A 22,767-nucleotide genomic window follows, 5' to 3' on the forward strand; every position below is an offset into this window, starting at 1 on the left:
TTTTGCTCCCTAATTTGCTTACTGGTAGGCTACTCATGCTTTTTGATTATCTGCAGATAAATGATGAAAACATTAGACAAAGATGTTGACTCCTCACTGCAGGAACAACAGTAGTGGAGAGAGAGCCTCATTCTGGTCCAAATGATAAAAGAAAACAGATTGAAAGCTATAACAGCATATTTTATGACACATGGAATGGTATTATGAAATATATTAATACAGGCCTATTGATTTGATTAGTGTCGACAATGGAGTAGCTTAATCAACGGCTGCTTTCTGTGTAGCAAAGCCCATATTTTTAACACCTGCTTCATTCTACAATCATACCTGTAGGTCTATTCATGCATGTCTGACATTGTATATCATTTTTTAAACATTTTAAACCAATTACCTGCAATTCCATATTATTTCTCTACAGGGAACACAACCTTTTTTCTTAGGTTTTTGTCACAATAAAATAAATCGAAAGACTAAACGATCTTTTCTGACTAGATTACTAATCTACCGCCTTCCCTCAATGTCCCACCCACAGTGATTGATTGACTAGGTCTGAAACCCTACCAACTCTGTGACTCACAAACATCCTGCCACCTCCCCTGACAATCCCACCCAGAATTATTGATTGACAGGCCAAACTGTTAAAGGGATAGCTCACCCAAATTACAAACAACTGTAAATATGACTTTCATCAAGAGAAGACAGGTTTAATGTTAAAAAATCTTACTTATTATCTTACTTAGAAAATAGTCCTGATCATAAAGGCCTATACAATCTCTGAAACAACTAACAACACACTGAATTCATACATTTTCAGTCATTTTATTTGGAAAGTCATGTCTTTCTACTCCATACCACAACTAATTTGACCAATCTTGGAGGTAAAGTCGTTAAAGTATTAAATGATTTAGATGCGTATTTCGGATGGAATCAAGGCATTAGAATGTACTAGAGGCCACCAACTCAGGGGTCATTCCCCTCCAGACTAAACCAGCCCGGATCTCCCTGAAACATTGTAAATATAGTAACACATATTTTAATATTTTAGAGTATTTGGTGTTACAATCTCTCTTTGGTATAAGAACAAGTGAATACTAGAGATGTAGTGGAATATACAGTATGAGATGTTTTGGACAGTAGTCTGTTGTAAGAATCATTAACAGAAACAAGTTAGACGACAGTTTTTATATTATATTTTGGATTTCAAAAGAATCTACTAATAATACAGATGTATTGAATCTACAACAATACATTTGCAAACATATTGGGAACAACTCAGAATCTGGTTTGGTCTATTGTTAGAACACGTCAATAACACTAATTCTACAGTACATCTGTTTTCATCATTGACTACGCAACCCAATTTCTGAGCAGGATAAACAAAAAAATGATTGGCTAGCTTTCACCATGACATCATCATCAGACACTATTCTATTGTTTTGTACACAACTGTGTCTCCAGAATGCATTGTAGTGTTAAAGCCCTGTGCTAGAGATAACAACCCAGCTTTAGTAAAACCGTCTGTATTGACGGTGATTCACTGTTCATACATGTTCATGCAGTATTTGACACTCTCCTGAATGAGCATGAACTCATTAGTGAAATCAGGAGAAGCTAGGACATATTTGAAGGTTGCTAAGAAACAGCTTTGGAAGCCCCCTCCCTGGTAACAGCAGTGCAGTGTAGAGAACAGGCACTGTTACACTAACGTTGGGATCCTACTGCAGTATAACAACGCATCAACATACATTACTTCTTCCACTTTACATAGAGAAACATATGAATACATTAGACATAGAATTCGATGTTGAAATGATTGTATAAAACATGGGAACAGTGAATAGATTCATTAAATCACGCTATGATGGAAATTGTATCATCTACATTTGAATAATCGCCCACTGTAGCTATGCAGTAAAGAGAGAGTCCACCAACAAATGTACATAACATTATGGATATCTAGAAAGTTTATTTAATTTTATTTAATTTTATATTTATTTAAAGTTTATTTACTAACCCTAACCTCATTTAATCATGCTCTAAATACTCTAACTTTAAACCAAGTTGTAGTAACCCCATTACACAACTCCTTGACCACAACACCCTAACCAGACCACAACACCCTAACCAGACCACAACACCCTAACCAGACCGACCACAACACCCTAACCAGACCACAACACCCTAACCAGACCACAACACCCTAACCAGACCACAACACCCTAACCAGACCACAACACCCTAACCAGACCGACCACAACACCCTAACCAGACCACAACACCCTAACCAGACCACAACACCCTAACCAGACCACAACACCCTAACCAGACCACAACACCCTAACCAGACCACAACACCCTAACCAGACCACAACACCCTAACCAGACCACAACACCCTAACCAGACCGACCACAACACCCTAACCAGACCACAACACCCTAACCAGACCGACCACAACACCCTAACCAGACCACAACACCCTAACCAGACCACAACACCCTAACCAGACCACAACACCCTAACCAGACCGACCACAACACCCTAACCAGACCACAACACCCTAACCAGACCACAACACCCTAACCAGACCACAACACCCTAACCAGACCGACCACAACACCCTAACCAGACCACAACACCCTAACCAGACCACAACACCCTAACCAGACCGACCACAACACCCTAACCAGACCACAACACCCTAACCAGACCACAACACCCTAACCAGACCACAACACCCTAACCAGACCACAACACCCTAACCAGACCGACCACAACACCCTAACCAGACCACAACACCCTAACCAGACCACAACACCCTAACCAGACCACAACACCCTAACCAGACCACAACACCCTAACCAGACCACAACACCCTAACCAGACCACAACACCCTAACCAGACCACAACACCCTAACCAGACCGACCACAACACCCTAACCAGACCACAACACCCTAACCAGACCGACCACAACACCCTAACCAGACCACAACACCCTAACCAGACCACAACACCCTAACCAGACCACAACACCCTAACCAGACCGACCACAACACCCTAACCAGACCACAACACCCTAACCAGACCACAACACCCTAACCAGACCACAACACCCTAACCAGACCGACCACAACACCCTAACCAGACCACAACACCCTAACCAGACCGACCACAACACCCTAACCAGACCACAACACCCTAACCAGACCACAACACCCTAACCAGACCACAACACCCTAACCAGACCACAACACCCTAACCAGACCACAAGAACACCAAGGCATCCTGACCCTAAACCCCAGACCAGAACCTCTGAACCACATCCCTCCTGAATGTAACCTCTCCATAACCATAACTCCCTGACCATACATACCTCCCTTACCATACATACCTCCCTGACCATACATAACTCCCGGACCATACATACCTCCCTGACCATACATACCTCCCTGACCATACATACCTTCCTGACCATACATACCTCCCTGACCATACATATCTCCCTGACCATACATATCTCCCTGACCATACATATCTCCCTGACCATACATACCTCCCTGACCATACATACCTCCCTGACCATACATAACTCCCTGACCATACATACCTTCCTGACCATACATAACTCCCTGACCATACATAACTCCCTGACCATACATACCTTCCTGACCATACATAACTCCCTGACCATACATAACTCCCTGACCATACATAACTCCCTGGATATGGGACGGGCTACTATGGTTTTGTAAATGCTAATCCCTTGTCCCCTTGGGGTGAGATTTTGGGTCATGAGGGAATGAAGGCAGCAGCAGCAAGGAGCAAGTGGAGAGTAGCGACCGACCTGCTGGCGTGCAGTTCAGATCACAGGCTCTCTCTCTCTTTCTGTCTGTCTCTGTCTCTCTCTCTCCCTCTCCATCTCTCTCTCCATTTCTCTCCCTCTCTCTCCATAATCCTCCACTGGTTTGGCTCTAGCTAGTATTAGTATTAGTAGGAATATGTATTAGTGCAGGTCGGTGTTGGGAGGCAGAATATGAAAACAGATGTTGACAGCAGGAGGAGCGGGGGAGGGACTGTCTGCCCTGATGTGAATGATGGACAGAGAGGGAGAGAGGAAGTGAGAGAGGGAGGGAGGATGGGTGGCGGAACAACGAAAAGAGAGGTTGTGGAGAACCTACAGTCCAGGAGAATTGTAAAAGTGTCTACAAGGGGTTGGTCCAGGTGACCACTTGACCAACTGGTTCAACGGAACATCTCACCTCCACTGGGTAGATCCAGTATATGATATGAAATGGATAGAATGAATGGATAGACGCAGAGAAATCTATATGTACACCCACATCAGCTATATTCTGTGCTGGTTTATAAGAGGTACACCTTGTTAAAGCACTGGCATGAAGTCTAATCAATGGAGTGCACCAATTAGGTTTCATAATGAGAGATAATGAAAGAAGCGTGCCACTGCGGCTATATTTAGCATGGTACCAGAGGACGGTGTGAGAGGAGGAAGGAGAGAGGAGGAAGAGAGGGCATGAAGAGAAAGAGAGGACACATAGAAATAGAGAGAATAAGATGGAGGGAGAGAGCATCGGGCTAGTCAGCTGATGCTTTAGGAATAGCATAGCAACTAGCAGCAGCCGCAACATCTGCATAGATACTGTCGTTAGTGGGAGTGTTTTGTGCTTCTATGATGTCACTTGCAACACATGTACAGTACATACGGTGTTTGTGGGCAATACAGTATCAAACCAGATGAAGGATAAGGGATAATTGAAGGTTGTTACGTAAAGCTAGGGAGGGACACAGGTCAGTGGCCTTAATTCACCATGGTGATGAGGCTGAAGGGTCTGTGTTGTGTAACAGAGTTCAGTGACCCTGTGTTTGGGCAAGGCTGTGTCCTCGCCTGTGTTCGCTGTGTGTCTGCCTGTGTGTTACAGATGTTGTCACAGCAGAGTAGACTGTGTTCTAGGTCAGCCTGGGTTTGGGACCAGGGTTTGGACAGGTTCTTCTCTGAGTGGATTGTGCTGTGGCCAGCAGGCTGTCAATCAATCCTCTCCCTTTTGGTTTTGTCCTCTGTCCCTCTAACCTCTATCGCTCTCCTCTTAGTATCAGTTCCTTCTGTCCCTCTGTCCCTCTAACCTCTATCGCTCCCCTCTTAGTATCAGTTCCCTCTGTCCCTCTGTCCCTCTAACCTCTATCGCTCCCCTCTTAGTATCAGTACCTTCTGTCCCTCTGTCCCTCTAACCTCTATCGATCCCCTCTTAGTATCAGTTCCTTCTGTCCCTCTAACCTCTATCGCTCCCCTCTTAGTATCAGTTCCCTCTGTCCCTCTAACCTCTATCCTCTAACCTCTATCGCTCCCCTCATAGTATCAGTTCCTTCTGTCCCTCTGTCCCTCTAATCTCTATCGCTCCCCTCTTAGTATCAGTTCCCTCTGTCCTTCTGTCCCTCTAACCTCTATCGCTCCCCTCTTAGTATCAGTTCCTTCTGTCCCTCTGTCCCTCTAACCTCTATCCTCTAACCTCTATCGCTCCCCTCTTAGTATCAGTTCCTTCTGTCCTCTGTCCCTCTAACCTCTATCGCTCCCCTCTTAGTATCAGTTCCTTCTGTCCCTCTGTCCCTCTAACCTCTATCCTCTAACCTCTATCGCTCCCCTCTTAGTATCAGTACCTTCTGTTCCTCTGTCCCTCTAACCTCTATCGCTCCCCTCTTAGTATCAGTTCCTTCTGTCCCTCTAACCTCTATCCTCTAACCTCTATCGCTCCCCTCTTAGTATCAGTTCCTTCTGTCCTCTGTCCCTCTAACCTCTATCGCTCCCCTCTTAGTATCAGTACCTTCTGTCCCTCTGTCCCTCTAACCTCTATCCTCTAACCTCTATCGCTCCCCTCTTAGTATCAGTACCTTCTGTCCCTCTGTCCCTCTAACCTCTATCGCTCCCCTCTTAGTATCAGTACCTTCTGTTCCTCTGTCCCTCTAACCTCTAACCTCTATCGCTCCCCTCTTAGTATCAGTTCCTTCTGTCCTCTGTCCCTCTAACCTCTATCGCTCCCCTCTTAGTATCAGTACCTTCTGTCCCTCTGTCCCTCTAACCTCTATCCTCTAACCTCTATCGCTCCCCTCTTAGTATCAGTTCCTTCATTCCCTCTGTCCCTCTAACCTCTATCCTCTAACCTCTATCGCTCCCCTCTTAGTATCAGTACCTTCTGTCCCTCTGTCCCTCTAACCTCTATCGCTCCCCTCTTAGTATCAGTACCTTCTGTCCTCTGTCCCTCTAACCTCTATCGCTCCCCTCTTAGTATCAGTACCTTCTGTCCCTCTGTCCCTCTAACCTCTATCGCTCCCCTCTTAGTATCAGTTCCTTCTGTCCCTCTGTCCCTCTAACCTCTATCCTCTAACCTCTATCGCTCCCCTCTTAGTATCAGTACCTTCTGTCCCTCTGTCCCTCTAACCTCTATCGCTCCCCTCTTAGTATCAGTACCTTCTGTTCCTCTGTCCCTCTAACCTCTAACCTCTATCGCTCCCCTCTTAGTATCAGTTCCTTCTGTCCTCTGTCCCTCTAACCTCTATCGCTCCCCTCTTAGTATCAGTACCTTCTGTCCCTCTGTCCCTCTAACCTCTATCGCTCCCCTCTTAGTATCAGTACCTTCTGTTCCTCTGTCCCTCTAACCTCTATCGCTCCCCTCTTAGTATCAGTTCCTTCTGTCCCTCTAACCTCTATCGCTCCCCTCTTAGTATCAGTACCTTCTGTCCCTCTAACCTCTATCGCTCCCCTCTTAGTATCAGTTCCCTCTGTCCCTCTGTCCCTCTAACCTCTATCACTCCCCTCTTAGTATCAGTTCCTTCTGTCCCTCTAACCTCTATCCTCTAACCTCTATCGCTCCCCTCTTAGTATCAGTTCCTTCTGTCCCTCTGTCCCTCTAACCTCTATCGCTCCCCTCTTAGTATCAGTTCCTTCTGTCCCTCTGTCCCTCTAACCTCTATCCTCTAACCTCTATCGCTCCCCTCTTAGTATCAGTTCCTTCTATCCCTCTAACCTCTATCGCTCCCCTCTTAGTATCAGTTCCTTCTGTCCCTCTAACCTCTATCGCTCCCCTCTTAGTATCAGTACCTTCTGTCCTCTGTCCCTCTAACCTCTATCGCTCCCCTCTTAGTATCAGTTCCTTCTGTCCCTCTGTCCCTCTAACCTCTATCCTCTAACCTCTATCGCTCCCCTCTTAGTATCAGTACCTTCTGTCCCTCTGTCCCTCTAACCTCTATCGCTCCCCTCTTAGTATCAGTTCCTTCTGTCCCTCTAACCTCTATCGCTCCCCTCTTAGTATCAGTTCCCTCTGTCCTTCTGTCCCTCTAACCTCTATCGCTCCCCTCTTAGTATCAGCTCCCTGTCCCTCTGCTCCCTCTAACCTCTAACCTCTATCGCTCCCCTCTTAGTATCAGTACCTTCTGTCCCTCTGTCCCTCTAACCTCTATCGCTCCCCTCTTAGTATCAGTACCTTCTGTTCCTCTGTCCCTCTAACCTCTAACCTCTATCGCTCCCCTCTTAGTATCAGTTCCTTCTGTCCTCTGTCCCTCTAACCTCTATCGCTCCCCTCTTAGTATCAGTACCTTCTGTTCCTCTGTCCCTCTAACCTCTATCGCTCCCCTCTTAGTATCAGTTCCTTCTGTCCCTCTAACCTCTATCGCTCCCCTCTTAGTATCAGTACCTTCTGTCCCTCTAACCTCTATCGCTCCCCTCTTAGTATCAGTTCCCTCTGTCCCTCTGTCCCTCTAACCTCTATCACTCCCCTCTTAGTATCAGTTCCTTTGTCCCTCTAACCTCTATCCTCTAACCTCTATCGCTCCCCTCTTACTATCAGTTTCTTCTGTCCCTCTAACCTCTATCGCTCCCCTCTTAGTATCAGTTCCTTCTGTCCCTCTGTCCCTCTAACCTCTATCCTCTAACCTCTATCGCTCCCCTCTTAGTATCAGTTCCTTCTATCCCTCTAACCTCTATCGCTCCCCTCTTAGTATCAGTTCCTTCTGTCCCTCTAACCTCTATCGCTCCCCTCTTAGTATCAGTACCTTCTGTCCTCTGTCCCTCTAACCTCTATCGCTCCCCTCTTAGTATCAGTTCCTTCTGTCCCTCTGTCCCTCTAACCTCTATCGCTCCCCTCTTAGTATCAGTACCTTCTGTCCCTCTGTCCCTCTAACCTCTATCGCTCCCCTCTTAGTATCAGTTCCTTCTGTCCCTCTAACCTCTATCGCTCCCCTCTTAGTATCAGTTCCTTCTGTCCCTCTGTCCCTCTAACCTCTATCGCTCCCCTCTTAGTATCAGTACCTTCTGTCCCTCTGTCCCTCTAACCTCTATCGCTCCCCTCTTAGTATCAGTTCCCTCTGTCCCTCTGTCCCTCTAACCTCTATCCTCTAACCTATATCCCTCCCCTCTTAGTATCAGTACCTTCTGTCCCTCTCCCCCTCTAACCTCTATCGCTCCCCTCTTAGTATCAGTTCCTTCTGTCCTCTGTCCCTCTAACCTCTATCTCTCCCCTCTTAGTATCAGTTCCTTCTGTCCCTCTAACCTCTATCGCTCCCCTCTTAGTATCAGTTCCTTCTGTCCCTCTAACCTCTATCGCTCCCCTCTTAGTATCAGTTCCTTCTGTCCTCTGTCCCTCTAACCTCTATCGCTCCCCTCTTAGTATCAGTACCTTCTGTCCCTCTGTCCCTCTAACCTCTATCCTCTAACCTCTATCGCTCCCCTCTTAGTATCAGTACCTTCTGTCCCTCTGTCCCTCTAACCTCTATCGCTCCCCTCTTAGTATCAGTTCCTTCTGTCCCTCTAACCTCTATCGCTCCCCTCTTAGTATCAGTTCCTTCTGTCCCTCTGTCCCTCTAACCTCTATCGCTCCCCTCTTAGTATCAGTTCCTTCTGTCCTCTGTCCCTCTAACCTCTATCGCTCCCCTCTTAGTATCAGTTCCTTCTGTCCCTCTGTCCCTCTAACCTCTATCACTCCCCTCTTAGTATCAGTTCCTTCTGTCCCTCTGTCCCTCTAACCTCTATCGCTCCCCTCTTAGTATCAGTTCCTTCTGTCCTCTGTCCCTCTAACCTCTATCGCTCCCCTCTTAGTATCAGTACCTTCTGTCCCTCTGTCCCTCTAACCTCTATCACTCCCCTCTTAGTATCAGTTCCTTCTGTCCCTCTAACCTCTATCGCTCCCCTCTTAGTATCAGTACCTTCTGTCCCTCTGTCCCTCTAACCTCTATCACTCCCCTCTTAGTATCAGTACCTTCTGTCCCTCTGTCCCTCTAACCTCTATCGCTCCCCTCTTAGTATCAGTACCTTCTGTCCCTCTAACCTCTATCCTCTAACCTCTGACCTCTAACCCAGGGATCATCAACTAGTGGATGGTCGGGGGGACGGAACATAATTACATATAATCTGTAGACTGCAAATTGACAGCAAGAAGCCCAAACAAATATAAAATTTGACTAAAACCTAATAATTTCAAACCTTACATTTGTATACGATCAGATGTGTTTCTATTGGGGAACATATTTTTTATTTTAAAATCACTTGGAGCTTGTAGTCTTTTATGTCCCCCAAAAATAATATACATATGTTTTGCTCAGAAAACTCGGGGGGACAAATTAAACCACCTGAGGGTCAAATTCGGCCCACGGGCCGCCAGAATGCGCTAACCTCTATACCCGCTTAGTATCAGTTCCTTCTGTCCCTCTGTCCTTCTAACTTCTATTAACCAAACTCTCTACCTCCTCTCCCCCTCCCCCCTCTTCACCTGTCCCTTCCCTCTGTCATCTCTTCTCCTACACCCCCTCCTCCTCACCAGCTTTGACTCTGATGTTGGGGCTGCGGATCTTGCCAGCCTGGTTCTCTGCGGTGCAGAAGTAGTCGTTGTCGTGGATGTAGGAGTTGAAGGCGGAGGGAGAGAAGGGGTAGAGTTGGAGGGTGCCATTGGCATGGACATGACGGATGTGGGGCACGTCATAGATGTCATCGCCGGTGGCCAGGTACCAGCGCAGGATGGCGGTGGGGGTGCCGCCCGCCGGACAGGGCAGAGACACCCCCACCGAGCTGGAGTAGGTCAGCCTCTGCAGGGACGCCTTCACAAAGTACAGCCTGGTAGAGCCCACATCCTCACTGTGTACTGCATGGGGAGAGATATCACAGTCAGTAATAAGTAGTGTAGAGAGAAGAACAGTAGAACTGTAGAACTGTAGAACAGTAAAACTGTAGAACAATAGAACTGTAGAACAATAGAACAGTACAACTGTAGAACAATAGAACAGTAGAACAATAGAACAGTAGAACTGTAGAACAATAGAACTGTAGAACAATAGAACTGTAGAACAATAGAACTGTAGAACAATAGAACTGTAGAACAGTAAAACTTTAGAACAGTAGAACAGTTAAACTGTAGAACAATAGAACTGTAGAACAATAGAACAGTAAAACTGTAGAACAATAGAACAGTAGAACAGTAAAACTGTAGAATAATGGAACTGTAGAACAATACAACTGTAGAACAGTAGAACAGTAAAACTGTAGAACAGTAGAACAGTAAAACTGTAAAACTGTAGAACAGTAGAACAGTAAAACTGTAGAACATTAAAACTGTAGAACAGTAGAACAGTAAAACTGTAGAACAGTAGAACAGTAAAACTGTAGAACATTAAAACTGTAGAACAGTAGAACAGTAAAACTGTAGAACAGTAGAACAGTAGAACTGTAAAACAGTAAAACTGTAGAACAGTAGAACAGTAGAACAGTAGAACTGTAAAACAGTAAAACTGTAGAACAGTAGAACAGTAGAATAGTAGAACTGTAGAACAGTAGAACTGTAGAACTGTAGTAGAACTGTAGAATAGTAGAACTGTAGAACTGTAGTAGAACAGTAGAACTTTAGAACAGTAGAACTGTAGAACTGTAGTAGAACTGTAAAACAGTAGAACTGTAGAACTGTAGTAGAACAGTAGAACAGTAGAACTGTAGAACTGTAGTAGAACAGTAGAACTGTAGTAGAACTGTAGAACAGTAGAACAGTAGCACTGTAGTAGAACAGTGGAACTGTAGAACAGTAGAACTGTAGTAGAACTAATAGAACTGTAGAATAGTAGAACTGTAGAACAGTAGAACAGTAGCACTGAAGTAGAACAGTAGAACTGTAGAACAGTAGAACTGTAGTAGAACTAATAGAACTGTAGAATAGTAGAACTGTAGAACAGTAGAACTGTAGTAGAACTAATATAACTGTAGAATAGTAGAACTGTAGAACAGTAGAACTGTAGTAGAACTAATAGAACTGTAGAACAGTGGAACTGTAGAACAGTAGAACTGTAGTAGAACTAATAGAACTGTAGAATAGTAGAACTGTAGAACAGTAGAACTGTATAAGCAAAGTGTCACTGTTGTAAAATAACAGGTGAGGAACTGCTTGAAAAACACACTGTTGAGCACCATATTCAAAACACACATCTGGAAATCTGCCCAGGCGTTATTCAATGGGCGGCAGTGGTTAGAGCGTTGGACTAGTAACCGAAAGGTTGCAAGTTCAAATCCCCGAGCTGACAAGGTACAAATCTGTCGTTCTGCCCCTGAACAGGCAGTTAACCCACTGTTTGTGGGCTGTCATTGAAAATAAGAATTTGTTCTTAACTGACTTGCCTAGTTAAATAAAATAAAAAAAAATAAAAAAATAAGTTCAATTAAAGTCATAATAAATTAAACTGAAGAGTAATAAACAGATGTAACAGACAGGAAGGATAAGAATGCCCTTCAAATGTCAAATGTCCAGCTGCAAACATCAGTCATGTGATGCAGAAAGCCAGGGATTTGGGCTAAAGCCTCTGGTGGGTTAGGTAGATGTGGGTGGAGGCCTCTACCTACACACAGACACACACACACTCACAGAGGAAACACACAGTTAAGTTATGTGATTGGAATTTGTATGCCAGACGCAGAGTTAAATCGGTTTAATCTCCTTTCATATTTAACACACCAGGAGTGTTCCTCCTGGGTACTCAGATTAGGGACACACAACCCCAGCAGAGAGAGAAAGGGAGGTCCCCACATTTAGGGTCAAGGAGGGGAAGATTAGAAGAGAGAAATGACCCTGTCATAGATGGACAGATGTGTCCAAATCTTTGCCCTGCCCCCCCCCCCCCCCCCCCCCCCCCCAAATATGTAATACACACATCTTCTCTAACTTCCATTCTGTATCAGCTTTCAGGTTCAGCTCAGCACACAGAGTTCAACTCATTCATCTAACCATCTAGCATACGTATGAATGAAGCAAAATGATCTGTAGCCAGATCATTGGAGCTTCAGAGATCCGAGAAATCACCCCACCCCAGAAATTCACATCTAGCTGTGGACTCTCTATTGTCCAGCACCTCCGACACCACTGTCCAGCCTCTCCAACACCACTGTCCAGCCCCTCCGACACCATTGTTCAACCCCTCCGACACCACTGTCCAGCCCCTCCGACACCACTGTCTAAACATCTGCACCAGGCTCTCTAGTACCCTTCTGGTAAACACATATATCCCTTTCATACACAGACAAAATCCCACTAATTTACCATGCCTGCTTCTTTATAGCATTGTACATTAAACCCCACCTAAAGACCTACTCATGACTCCTGCATTTTCACAGAACCTGTAACCAAAATACAGCCATCGGTACTGTGTGAATGGTTCTCTGCTTTTTTCTGCAGGTAAATTGATCAACACTTCCATTGTTTAACACCTCCCTAATTTGGAATTCAAACATCCCCCTATGGGTTAACAACACCCCCACACCTCCCAGTGTGCCAGTTAACCACTGATGTGTATGAAAGGGGTATACCTGCAAGAAAGTGGTAAATAACTGGCTGTTTGAAAGGGGCTCATTGCCTTTAATTTTTGACAGGTAATATGCCACATCTTCTGCCTGAAATCGATATCAGTTCATGGGATCATTAAATGTCCATTTGTGTACGCAAGTATGTACCTTGTGTTGTTGACAGACAGATTATTTACATGTGTAGATTCAGATGGTGGTGATAACAACACATCAAACCATGAAGCGTTTTCTCACGGAATCAGCACCATGGACAGAGGCTATACATTAACCCTACAGTAAGATCAGCACCATGACAGAGGCTATACATTAACCCTACATTAAGATCAGCACCATGACAGAGGCTATACATTAACCCTACAGTAAGATCAGCACCATGACAGAGGCTATACGTCAATCCTACAGTAAGATCAGCACCATGGACAGAGGCTATACGTTAACCCTACAGTAAGATCAGCACCATGGACAGTGGCTATACATTAACCCTACAGTAGGATCAGGACCATGGACAGAGGCTATACGTTAACCCTACAGTAAGATCAGCACCATGGACAGAGGCTATACGTTAATCCTACAGTAAGATCAGCACCATGACAGAGGGTATCCATTAACCCTACAGTAAGATCAGCACATATACATTAACCCTACAGTAAGATCAGCACCATGGACAGAGGCTATACATTAACCCTACAGTAAGATCAACACCATAGACAGTCTATACATTAAACCTAGAGTAAGTTCAGCTCCTCTGGATAATGATGTTACGTCAACTGAGGGCAGTATGCTAGAGATGGTAAATATGAACTCTAGCCGTCCATCCGATGGTGGGCTACTGAATCCAGGTCAGACATTCTCCCCCACCCCTTGCAGATTACTGATAATGGCCCTCGAGCATAAAACCCATATTAAAGATTGCAATATCTATAATCTCCCAATGTGGGGACAGGACTAAAGTGGAGGGGTGGAAGGGGGCTAAAGGCTGGGGGTCACCCTGAGAGCTTAGGGGAGCTGGGGTTGGCTGGGAAGCAGGACCACATCTCTTTAGATTAGGGGCCTGGGGGGTGAGGAGGCTTGGGGGGGCAGAGGGTACTGTACTGGGCAGGGTGGAGTGGCACTCAAAAGCTGTCAGAAACAGACACACACACCACACACACAACAAACACACACTCAAAGGCTGTCAGAAACAGACACACACATGACAAACACACAGACACACATGCCCTGAGCAGCACTTAGGATACATTCAAACTGGGAGGTAAAAGAGGGGTTGCCATGGTGGCACTGACATGTGACTAAAAAAAGACATAGAACATACTACATGTGAATGTAGTGTGAATACATTTTATGTGTATTTGGAATGGGTGAACTTGGTGCGGGTGACTTCCATGTTCCATCCAAGTCAATAGGAGGAGAAGCCAAAGAGGCAACGAGTGGCTAACATGGCCAACTCCATTTTGTGGAATCAGTGACTGCTTTTAAGACAAACTAGTCTGGATGGAACCAATCATACAGCCAAAACATTCTAGTATCCCATTTGAATGTGCATTGACTGTCAGCGTATTACTGTACTATGTCATGCTAACACATCAACCAACGCCCTTTCAGTCAAATTCAGTCCAAAGCATAAGCGTTGACCTGTTGAGCTGGAAGTTCAGTCCAAAACCGCTAAGAAAACACGATGAGGAAAAACAATCGAAAAGATAGAGAGCGAAACATCCACCTCCCCTTATTTATTGTGGGGTGTTTTCGTTGCAGTGCATTGGAGCCTGCTAATAGTGCTGGTAGAGCTGAGCCCTGGTTGGCTGGTTAGCTGGCTGCAGGAGTGAGTGTGCGCAGAACACACTGAGACACTATTTTATGCAGCCTGCTAGAGAACGAGACATGAATATGTATGTCGAGATGCAGAAGCCATTGCCTATGCAATACTTCATTATGCATAATGCAGCTGGCCTACGCCACTCACTCCACACACACACACAGACAAATGCACTCCACACACACAAATCACACACACACACAATCGTATTGCATGTTAAACACGATACACACACTGATGAGCTGGTAAACAAATGCCAACATTCCCACCACCCTCACCCCCTTAATACACAAACTCTCACACCCTCACTCCCTGAACCCAACCAAATGCATAAAGCCTTCTTCTCTTCTACATCTTCCCCCCCTTTTCTTCATCTCTCCCTCATTCTCTCTTTTACCCTCTGCTCATGTGCATACACATCAATGCTCCCTTGCAACCCCCATCCTCCTCTCTTTCTCTCTGTCACACATCATGGAGCACCTCTTCCCATGGAGACAGACGTAGGATCATTTTCAGCCAGACTGAAACTCCACTTCCTCCTTTCCTTCCCTCCATCTCCCTGTGCTCTTCATTCCCCTCCGTTCCCTCCATCTATCCTTCTCTAACCTTCTGAATGCTAGCTATCTCAGATCTTGGTGAGTCTCACAGCGACTTTTGAAGTTGTGTGCCAACGTGTTTGCATTTAGAACTGAGCGAATCAAATATTTTCCTGTGTGTGTGTGTGTGTGTGTGTGTGTGTGTGTGTGTGTGTGTGTGTGTGTGTGTGTGTGTGTGTGTGTGTGTGTGTGAGGAGCAGGGGGAGGGTAAGTACATAAAAATGAAAAGGAGAGACAGGGAGATGGAGGTAGGTGTAAGCAGGGCCGGCTCCAGGCATAAGCGGCCGCTGGGGGTAATTCCTATAGTGGAAATTCTCGTTTAGGTTTCACATCCGAAGAATGAAGCATGGCTGCTAATCAGGGGTTGGAACCAGTTCAGGGAACAGAACCGAAAACTAGAAAATAAACGGAACCGGAAACTAAACTGACCTATACTGTTCCAGAACAGAACCGTCATTATAAAAGCACGAGAACCGGTTAATATTGTTATTTTACTTTCTAGACATTTTTCTTTGCCCCACAAAAAAGAACCGCAACAAAGCGCCTATGCAAACCCTCATTCTGTCACTTAGAAACGTATTCCAGTGTCTGCCTGCAAGATTAGAATCTTTGCCAGTGTTTGTGTGTGTTTAGGCTACCTTCCCCTCCACCTCCGAATGCTACGATAGGCTACTGTACTGACATTACACACCAGGCCTTTACAAGCATGATTCATCTTTTTTATTAGCCAGAGAAGAATGGATTCACTTTTTCAACGCTAGTTCAAATCAAATCAAATCTTATTTGTCACATACACATGGTTAGCAGATGTTAATGCGAGTGTAGCGAAATGCTTGTGCTTCCAGTTCCGACAATGCAGTAATAACCAACGAGTAATCTAACCTACCAATTCCACAACAACTACCTTATACACACAAGTGTAAAGGGATGAAGAATATGTACATAAAAATATATGAATGAGTGATGGTACAGAACGGCATAGGCAAGATGCAGTAGATGGTACATTAAGGATACTATAGGCCTAGTTATCACATTTCACACTGGATTTATTAACTACAAAAAGATAAGACGTGTTTTTGATTCTGGTGCCACTCTGCACACACACGCTTGTTAGCTTTCTAGCTAAAGTGTGTTAGCTAGGTAGCACAAGCTTGCTAGCTAGCTAGCTCAAAGAACCTTCAAAGAAGCCGCTCTTCCTAGGTATAGTTCTGTATACCTAATTCAGATAATGCATGTCTTAACAACATGCCCAGTACTTCAATCCTCCTCCTCACCCCTCTCTCGCTTTCTCCACACCTACATCTTGCGCCATAGGCTACACGTGTCTGTTCATCATGTGCATAAACAACTAGCTTGCCAGGTCTATCCAATTGGTGAAATCATTTAATGAGTTTAATGTAAAAAACTGTTGATTTCAATTTCAAAGGTGAAAAAAGGAACAGAAAGGAACGATATAAACTTTTTTGAAAATTTTGTTCGAACCGGTTCAGAACTTTATTTTACTGGTCAGAACAGTGTAATGAAAAAAAAATGTGGTTCTGTTCAGAATGAAACCATTGGAAAATATTTTTGATTCCAACCCCTGCTGCTAATACATATTCACGAATTGGAGGTGAGAACATTGTGGTGATTTCCACGTGGAGTGGAGAAATAACAACAAGTAGGGCACTGACAGCTGTCAGTGTAGCTAGCTATTATGCTAACCTTATATAGCTAGCTAATGTTGAATGTTGTTGCTACATAGTACTCAGAAGATTAGCCAGCTGGCTAGGCTATGGCTGGTTCTGGAGCTGGATTTGTCATAAGCATTTAGGGACAACTTCGCCACAGATGGATTGGGGAAATCACTATCTTTGACTTTGCCAATTATTGTTATCTCCAAAGTTTTGGCATCTTCCATAAATTGCGGCCGTGAATCTGCCATAGAAATACAAAGGAGATTAAGCTCTGGTAATATTGATAGCCTAACTTTTGAACGGTTTGGACTACAGAATGCGTTTTTTTCTACATGGTAGGCTGTGCAACAGCAATGCCAAGTCAGCCCGTGCTCATGCCATGGTTCTGACAGCTAGGTGAAGTGAAATGATAGGCTACAATGACTTTGCTCATGATGAAAAACTATGACTTTTTCATGATGAAAAACTATGACTTATTGACTTAAATCGTTGTGCAACATTATGGGTAAGCTATGGGCATCGTCTATCAGCTGAAAAAAAGTGAATGTCCACTCTTGTGGGCGTTTAAAACTGCAAAAAGAATCTCTCCACCCCATGGCAAAATGGGTAGAATTGCAAGAAATAAGGTGTAAAACTGCAAAAATGTTCTCTCTGCCCCATGGCAAAAAAAAGGCCAGGCACCACACCTTAATATGGATTTGTGTTTCTCTTAATCCTATCACAATCAACTTTTACGTGTTGAATGTAGACTTAAATAAAACACTTTTGGTATATACATATACACTTTAGAAATACATGCATTTTAAAGTGGTTAAAATTCATAAAAATGTTGATGACGTAGTGTGATAAACTGAAGAAAATATTCATTTAAACTAAGTTTTTTAAATGTTTATGCTTACTTTTTGAAATAACTAATATTAACGGACCAAAATACCAACAAATCTCTAAATGGATAGGCAGATGAAAAAGTGTCATTTCAGCCTGTGGTGCCTGGCCTTAAATTTGTTATAAAATGTCCAACTCATCTCCAACTCATGGCAAAATGTGTAGATTTTCAGGAAATGTACTTTAAAAACATAAATGTTTCTCTTCGCCATCAAGAGAGGGGCCACTAAAATGTTTTGCAGTGAGGTGGTGGGCCCCCCAACCAAATCTTGCTTAGGGCCCCCAAAAGGCTAGAGTCAGCCCTGGGTGTAAGCTTATGAACAATCCTTAGTGGTCTGGGATAAGGTGGTTGGTGTGGGGTGGGGAGGAGTGAGTGAGTGCTGGGCTGGGGGGTTGTTGGGGGTTACATCTCATCAAGGCATGGGTTTTGCCCCCCCTGCTTTCTGTACACCCAATACGCCCCCCAGGCCCATGCTGCGTCAGTGAAAAGTGTGCTTCTTCAGCAGTCCCCATGGACCCGTTCCCCCTCACATCAAAGCAGCCAGTTTCTCTCATAATGTGAATATCAAATCTGTGGATCACAAGTCCCAGCACAGTCTGCATAAAACCGCCCCTCCCCCATCCTTTAATTCTGCCTAGTGATGAGGGAGAGAACGGGAGGGGGAGTGTGTGTGAGTGAGTGAGCGACTAATGGAGAGTGAGTGAAAGAGCGAGAGAGAGAACATACCTTAGACAAAAACAACCACCTGCTAGCCGAGTTCTACCATTAAAATTCCCTCAAATACATGAAGAACAGAGGTGATAAAAGATTATCAACTTAGACACACACCTCACCTGTTGTTCAAAACGCATGTTTCATATCCCTGTTTTTCCAACATATTCGTTATCTATTTTTTTAATCTAATGCATTTTTGCCGAGATACTTTATCCCATTCTGGTACGATACGTTGTAAGGATGGGTTGAGAGAAGAGCGAGAGGATGTGGAGAGACTAGAAAAGCAAATGGGAAACGCAAAGGGGATACTTGGGACGTCCAACTTTGACGTCACCCCATTGAAGCTGAAATTTAATACGGTTAATGTAAGGGTTAGGTACGATGTGCCATGACGATATGACATGATCCTATCGCTGAAAGTTCCATTGCTCCTCTCCGCGCGCTCTGAACTCCCCTGCGCTCCCCTGCCAGCCTCACCACAGCAACGCACCACTTTTACACCAGCAGCAGTAACGTTCAGCCTACTGTACATCTGACAACATTATTAAATAGGTAGACCTAATCAACACTACACCAAGGTAAAACGCACCTTTCGAGTTCCTTACTAGAGGCAAAGGCAACTCCAGCCAAGGACATAGAAATAGTTTTGTACCCACATGAAGTCCATTGAAAAAGTTTGCGGGATGATTTTTTACGGGAGGGAGGTTTGAAGGTTTATTTGGGCTCAAAACGAAAACAATAATGAATACAAATTCTAACAGTAAGCCTTTTTACCTTTTTACGAATAGGTTAAGACTATTTGACTTCTTATTGAACCCATGGCAACCAGCACCGACTCAAGGAGTCCGAATTAATCTAAATTACACTAACAAATAATCGAGATATGACAATGTCTGTTTGTGTTTATAAGAATACAATCTGACCCTTCACGTTACAATTAAGTGGGAGTAGGCCTGCACTAAGTTTACGAAAAGGGCTGTGCATTTTATTATTTCAGTATTATTGCATAAAAAACGTGATTTATGAACATATTCGATTCGAAAAATAAGAGCAGGGACTATGGGCAATTATCTTGGCACGCTTCTGTCCTGTGACCTGCTTTGCTGCTCTGTCATTGGGTGATACGGCAGAACCCAGCGCTAATTGCGCAGCTGTGGGGAGAAGGCAGCTGGGGATTTGGGCTAAAATAGAGAGAGACCAATTTTGCATATTTCTATTTTATATGAGGGAGGGGCAGGAGCGGGAGGGAGGGAGGGGTAGAGGGTGACAGTTGGATCTTATGACGATGGAGGGAATGCCTTATGACAACATATATTTTGATTTCTTCAACTCAGTTTCCAAATGCAATTGAGGGGACAATTTGATTATATTCATTTAATTTTAATTTCATAATTCATATTTTTTCAATAGACCTATACATCCTAAAAATGACACTGAAATTACAAAATGTTCTACATCAAATATAGCATTTCTGAAATGCCGACATCATTAATTGATCATCATTCTAGGTAATCATTAATACAAATATGTGTATCCGTGTTAGATTATCAAAATTTGTATTTAAAAAATAATGTAGTCTGATTATAAAAATCCATTCAAATTAATTCCATATTGACAAAATTGCCTAATGCCCATCTTCCGTGAGGAAATGTAGCGCTAATGCTCGTAAACATATGCTATTTCATTTAGCGACATTGGTTGTAGGCCTAAAAAATATTGAGCGATTTGCAACACTTAAAGATCTAGCAAATTAATACTAATGATTGTTACTGCCATTTTGACTAAAATAGGTTTGAGTGTCTCTTCTTTAATTTGTTTTCTTTGATTTACGTAATTGAACAATTTGTCGCTGTAAATAATTATCTTGCTCATTGAATTTGATGTATTTGCGTTGTAAATGGAAGTAGGTATGGAATAGAATATTCAACTAAAATGTGATGTTACAAATTATTAAAGTGAACCATTTAACAACAAAAAATGCACACAATATATTGTTACAATGAAATTATAACCACATGGAAATCGCAACTTCACAGCCAACAGGCCCAACGCAAGGCAGAGAGGGAGGGGTGTCCCCCCTTTCACAAACACACACGCACGCGCGCGCACACACAGCAGCCAGGGTTCAGGTGGGCTATTAGAGGGAAACACGCCTGGGCTTGTCTACATCCACCCACGCATCTGGGGCCTTCTTTGGTCTAATAAATTAGATCGAATTAAATAGTTTTAAAAGACTATTGGATGCTGGTCTGAGATCATTTGTGCCTATACCTTTTTTTCTTCATTTTAATTGCTATGCATTCAGAGAGACATCCAAATGCTTCAATGTAAATAGACCCATTTATGAAAATACGAAATTTCAACGTTCATGTGCACAGGACTTATTTCTCCAAAATTATAGGCTTATATGTCAGTGAACAATTATTAACACGAAACAGCCTAAGTAGAAGCAAGCGCCAATGTAAGTACGTATCTAGGCTATATGAGTTTGTCCTTCCAGTATTGACAAATGTCTGTCAGGCCTACACATAGCGTCATAAGAGAATCATCCTCCAGGCTAATTTATGAAATCATAACTCATAAACATACATACATAACTTAAAACAGGCAGGCTAAACAAAGGACAGAGATGCTGTTTAGATGCTGTTCAGAATTATTATAATACACTGTAATAGCAAGGGAGATCAGCATGGTAATAGGGTCGGTGATTTTCAGCCATATTGAACAAGGATTTTCCCCTTCAAAACAGAAAGCACTTTATAAGAGAAATCATATAGGCCTAACCAACATTTTACTCATAATGTCCACAAAATAAAAGAGGACATTTTGAAAAGGGTAATTGTATTTTCATTATGTGGTCATTAATTTGGGTGCATAATTTATGTGGAAGAAGCTCTTCATTTGTTACTTCATTTTTCAACATGGCAACTAGCCTACTCATCGCCAGACAGGGACTCTTGCCAAAAATCTCATCAAAATCACCTCCCAAAAATCCCCGCACTACCCCTCCAGAACATTACGGCTGAGTCCATAGCCAAGCGCTAAAAACACATTCACAGACAGACCCACAAAACGACACCAATAAGTCAAATAATCACAGCAAATTATATTTAAAAAAAGATTAACAATGAAATAAATGATAAGCATAGATTTTAAACAAATACTTCGCACTGCATGTGCCAGTGCCCATTCAAGTTTTGACCGCTCAAAAAGTCGACAAAATCAGGCATTTCAATCCCTTTCTTAATTTCTCTCTCTCTCCCACCTCGTTCGTTCTTCCTATCCAGCCATTTTACATATTCATAACTCTCGCTGGAATAATGCGAAAACAAACCGTGCTATCAGCACCGTTTGCGGCATCTTGGACCCGTGCACACCGCCACACAGCAATCAACAAAACATGTAGGGTACTTCACACCTAAAACACCTCTACCTGCACCGTTACAATAATATGGATTTTGTAGACAAAGTAATTTACACCCTTTTCAAATCCGATCTCTCCTAATTTCATGGATTCCATTGATAGGCTACATCAATTCAGTTATTTTTTCCTGCTACATCTGTTGTTTCTTTACAATTATTGGTACATATTGCAGTACGGATTTTAATCAGGATAGAATAAGTAAGACACTCACTGGATTTAGTTTAAAAAAAGATAATAAATAAAAACAGTGTTTCTTACCTTCCTGGAGAGAGTACAGCAGGAGTAAAGTTACAAGCCACATGCCATAAATAGCAGGTATATTTTTCAGGAATGTTTGGCAATCCTGGCGAGTGTGCGGCGCAGTCTTTGGCCAGGCGAGTCTCCGTGCTGGACTGGCGACTATGCTCCCCGGCGGTCTCTCCAGCCCTGCTGCCCGGATAACCATCGCGGGGAAATGAGAAGCGCCTGTGAGACCCGCCCACGTCCCCTCCCCTCGATGTGACTGACTATTATACACGCGAAGCCTCCCTCCTATTCTCATGAGACACCGCGGAACGATGGTTACGCGTCAAATTGAACCGCTGAGCCGGCCGAGGGTTGAGTTGAGTTGAGGAGTGGACATTCGGTCATTTATCATTGGAAAGGAGGGAGGGTGCACCGGTTTGACGACGACAGGTGGATGTCTGCTGTCAGACTCTGACACGCAGGTGAGCGTGCCCACCTGTGTGCCACACGGACTAAACAGCCTGTTTCTCTGGCTATGGACTCCAGATACCATTGGAGACTAAATCCCTATAATCAACAATATTACTTGTGTGTTTAT

The 22,767-nt window shown here is 43.8% G+C and overlaps 1 protein-coding gene across 1 annotated transcript in view; it reads right to left on the reverse strand.

The window, feature by feature from the left end:
• Window positions 1–22,279, reverse strand: part of LOC139419526 (cell adhesion molecule DSCAML1-like) — a 132,901-nt gene extending 110,622 nt beyond the window's left edge. The window contains exons 1-2 of the mRNA XM_071169487.1: window positions 22,203–22,279; window positions 9,819–10,139 (exon numbers count right to left, since the gene is read on the reverse strand). Coding sequence (XP_071025588.1) covers window positions 9,819–10,139; window positions 22,203–22,245 — 364 coding nt within the window. The 5' untranslated portion in view covers window positions 22,246–22,279. The remainder of the gene's footprint in view (window positions 1–9,818; window positions 10,140–22,202) is intronic.
• Window positions 22,280–22,767: the final 488 nt, after the last annotated feature.

This window comes from Oncorhynchus clarkii, chromosome 10, assembly GCF_045791955.1.
Source record: "Oncorhynchus clarkii lewisi isolate Uvic-CL-2024 chromosome 10, UVic_Ocla_1.0, whole genome shotgun sequence".
NCBI classification, from domain to species: Eukaryota; Metazoa; Chordata; class Actinopteri; order Salmoniformes; family Salmonidae; genus Oncorhynchus; species Oncorhynchus clarkii.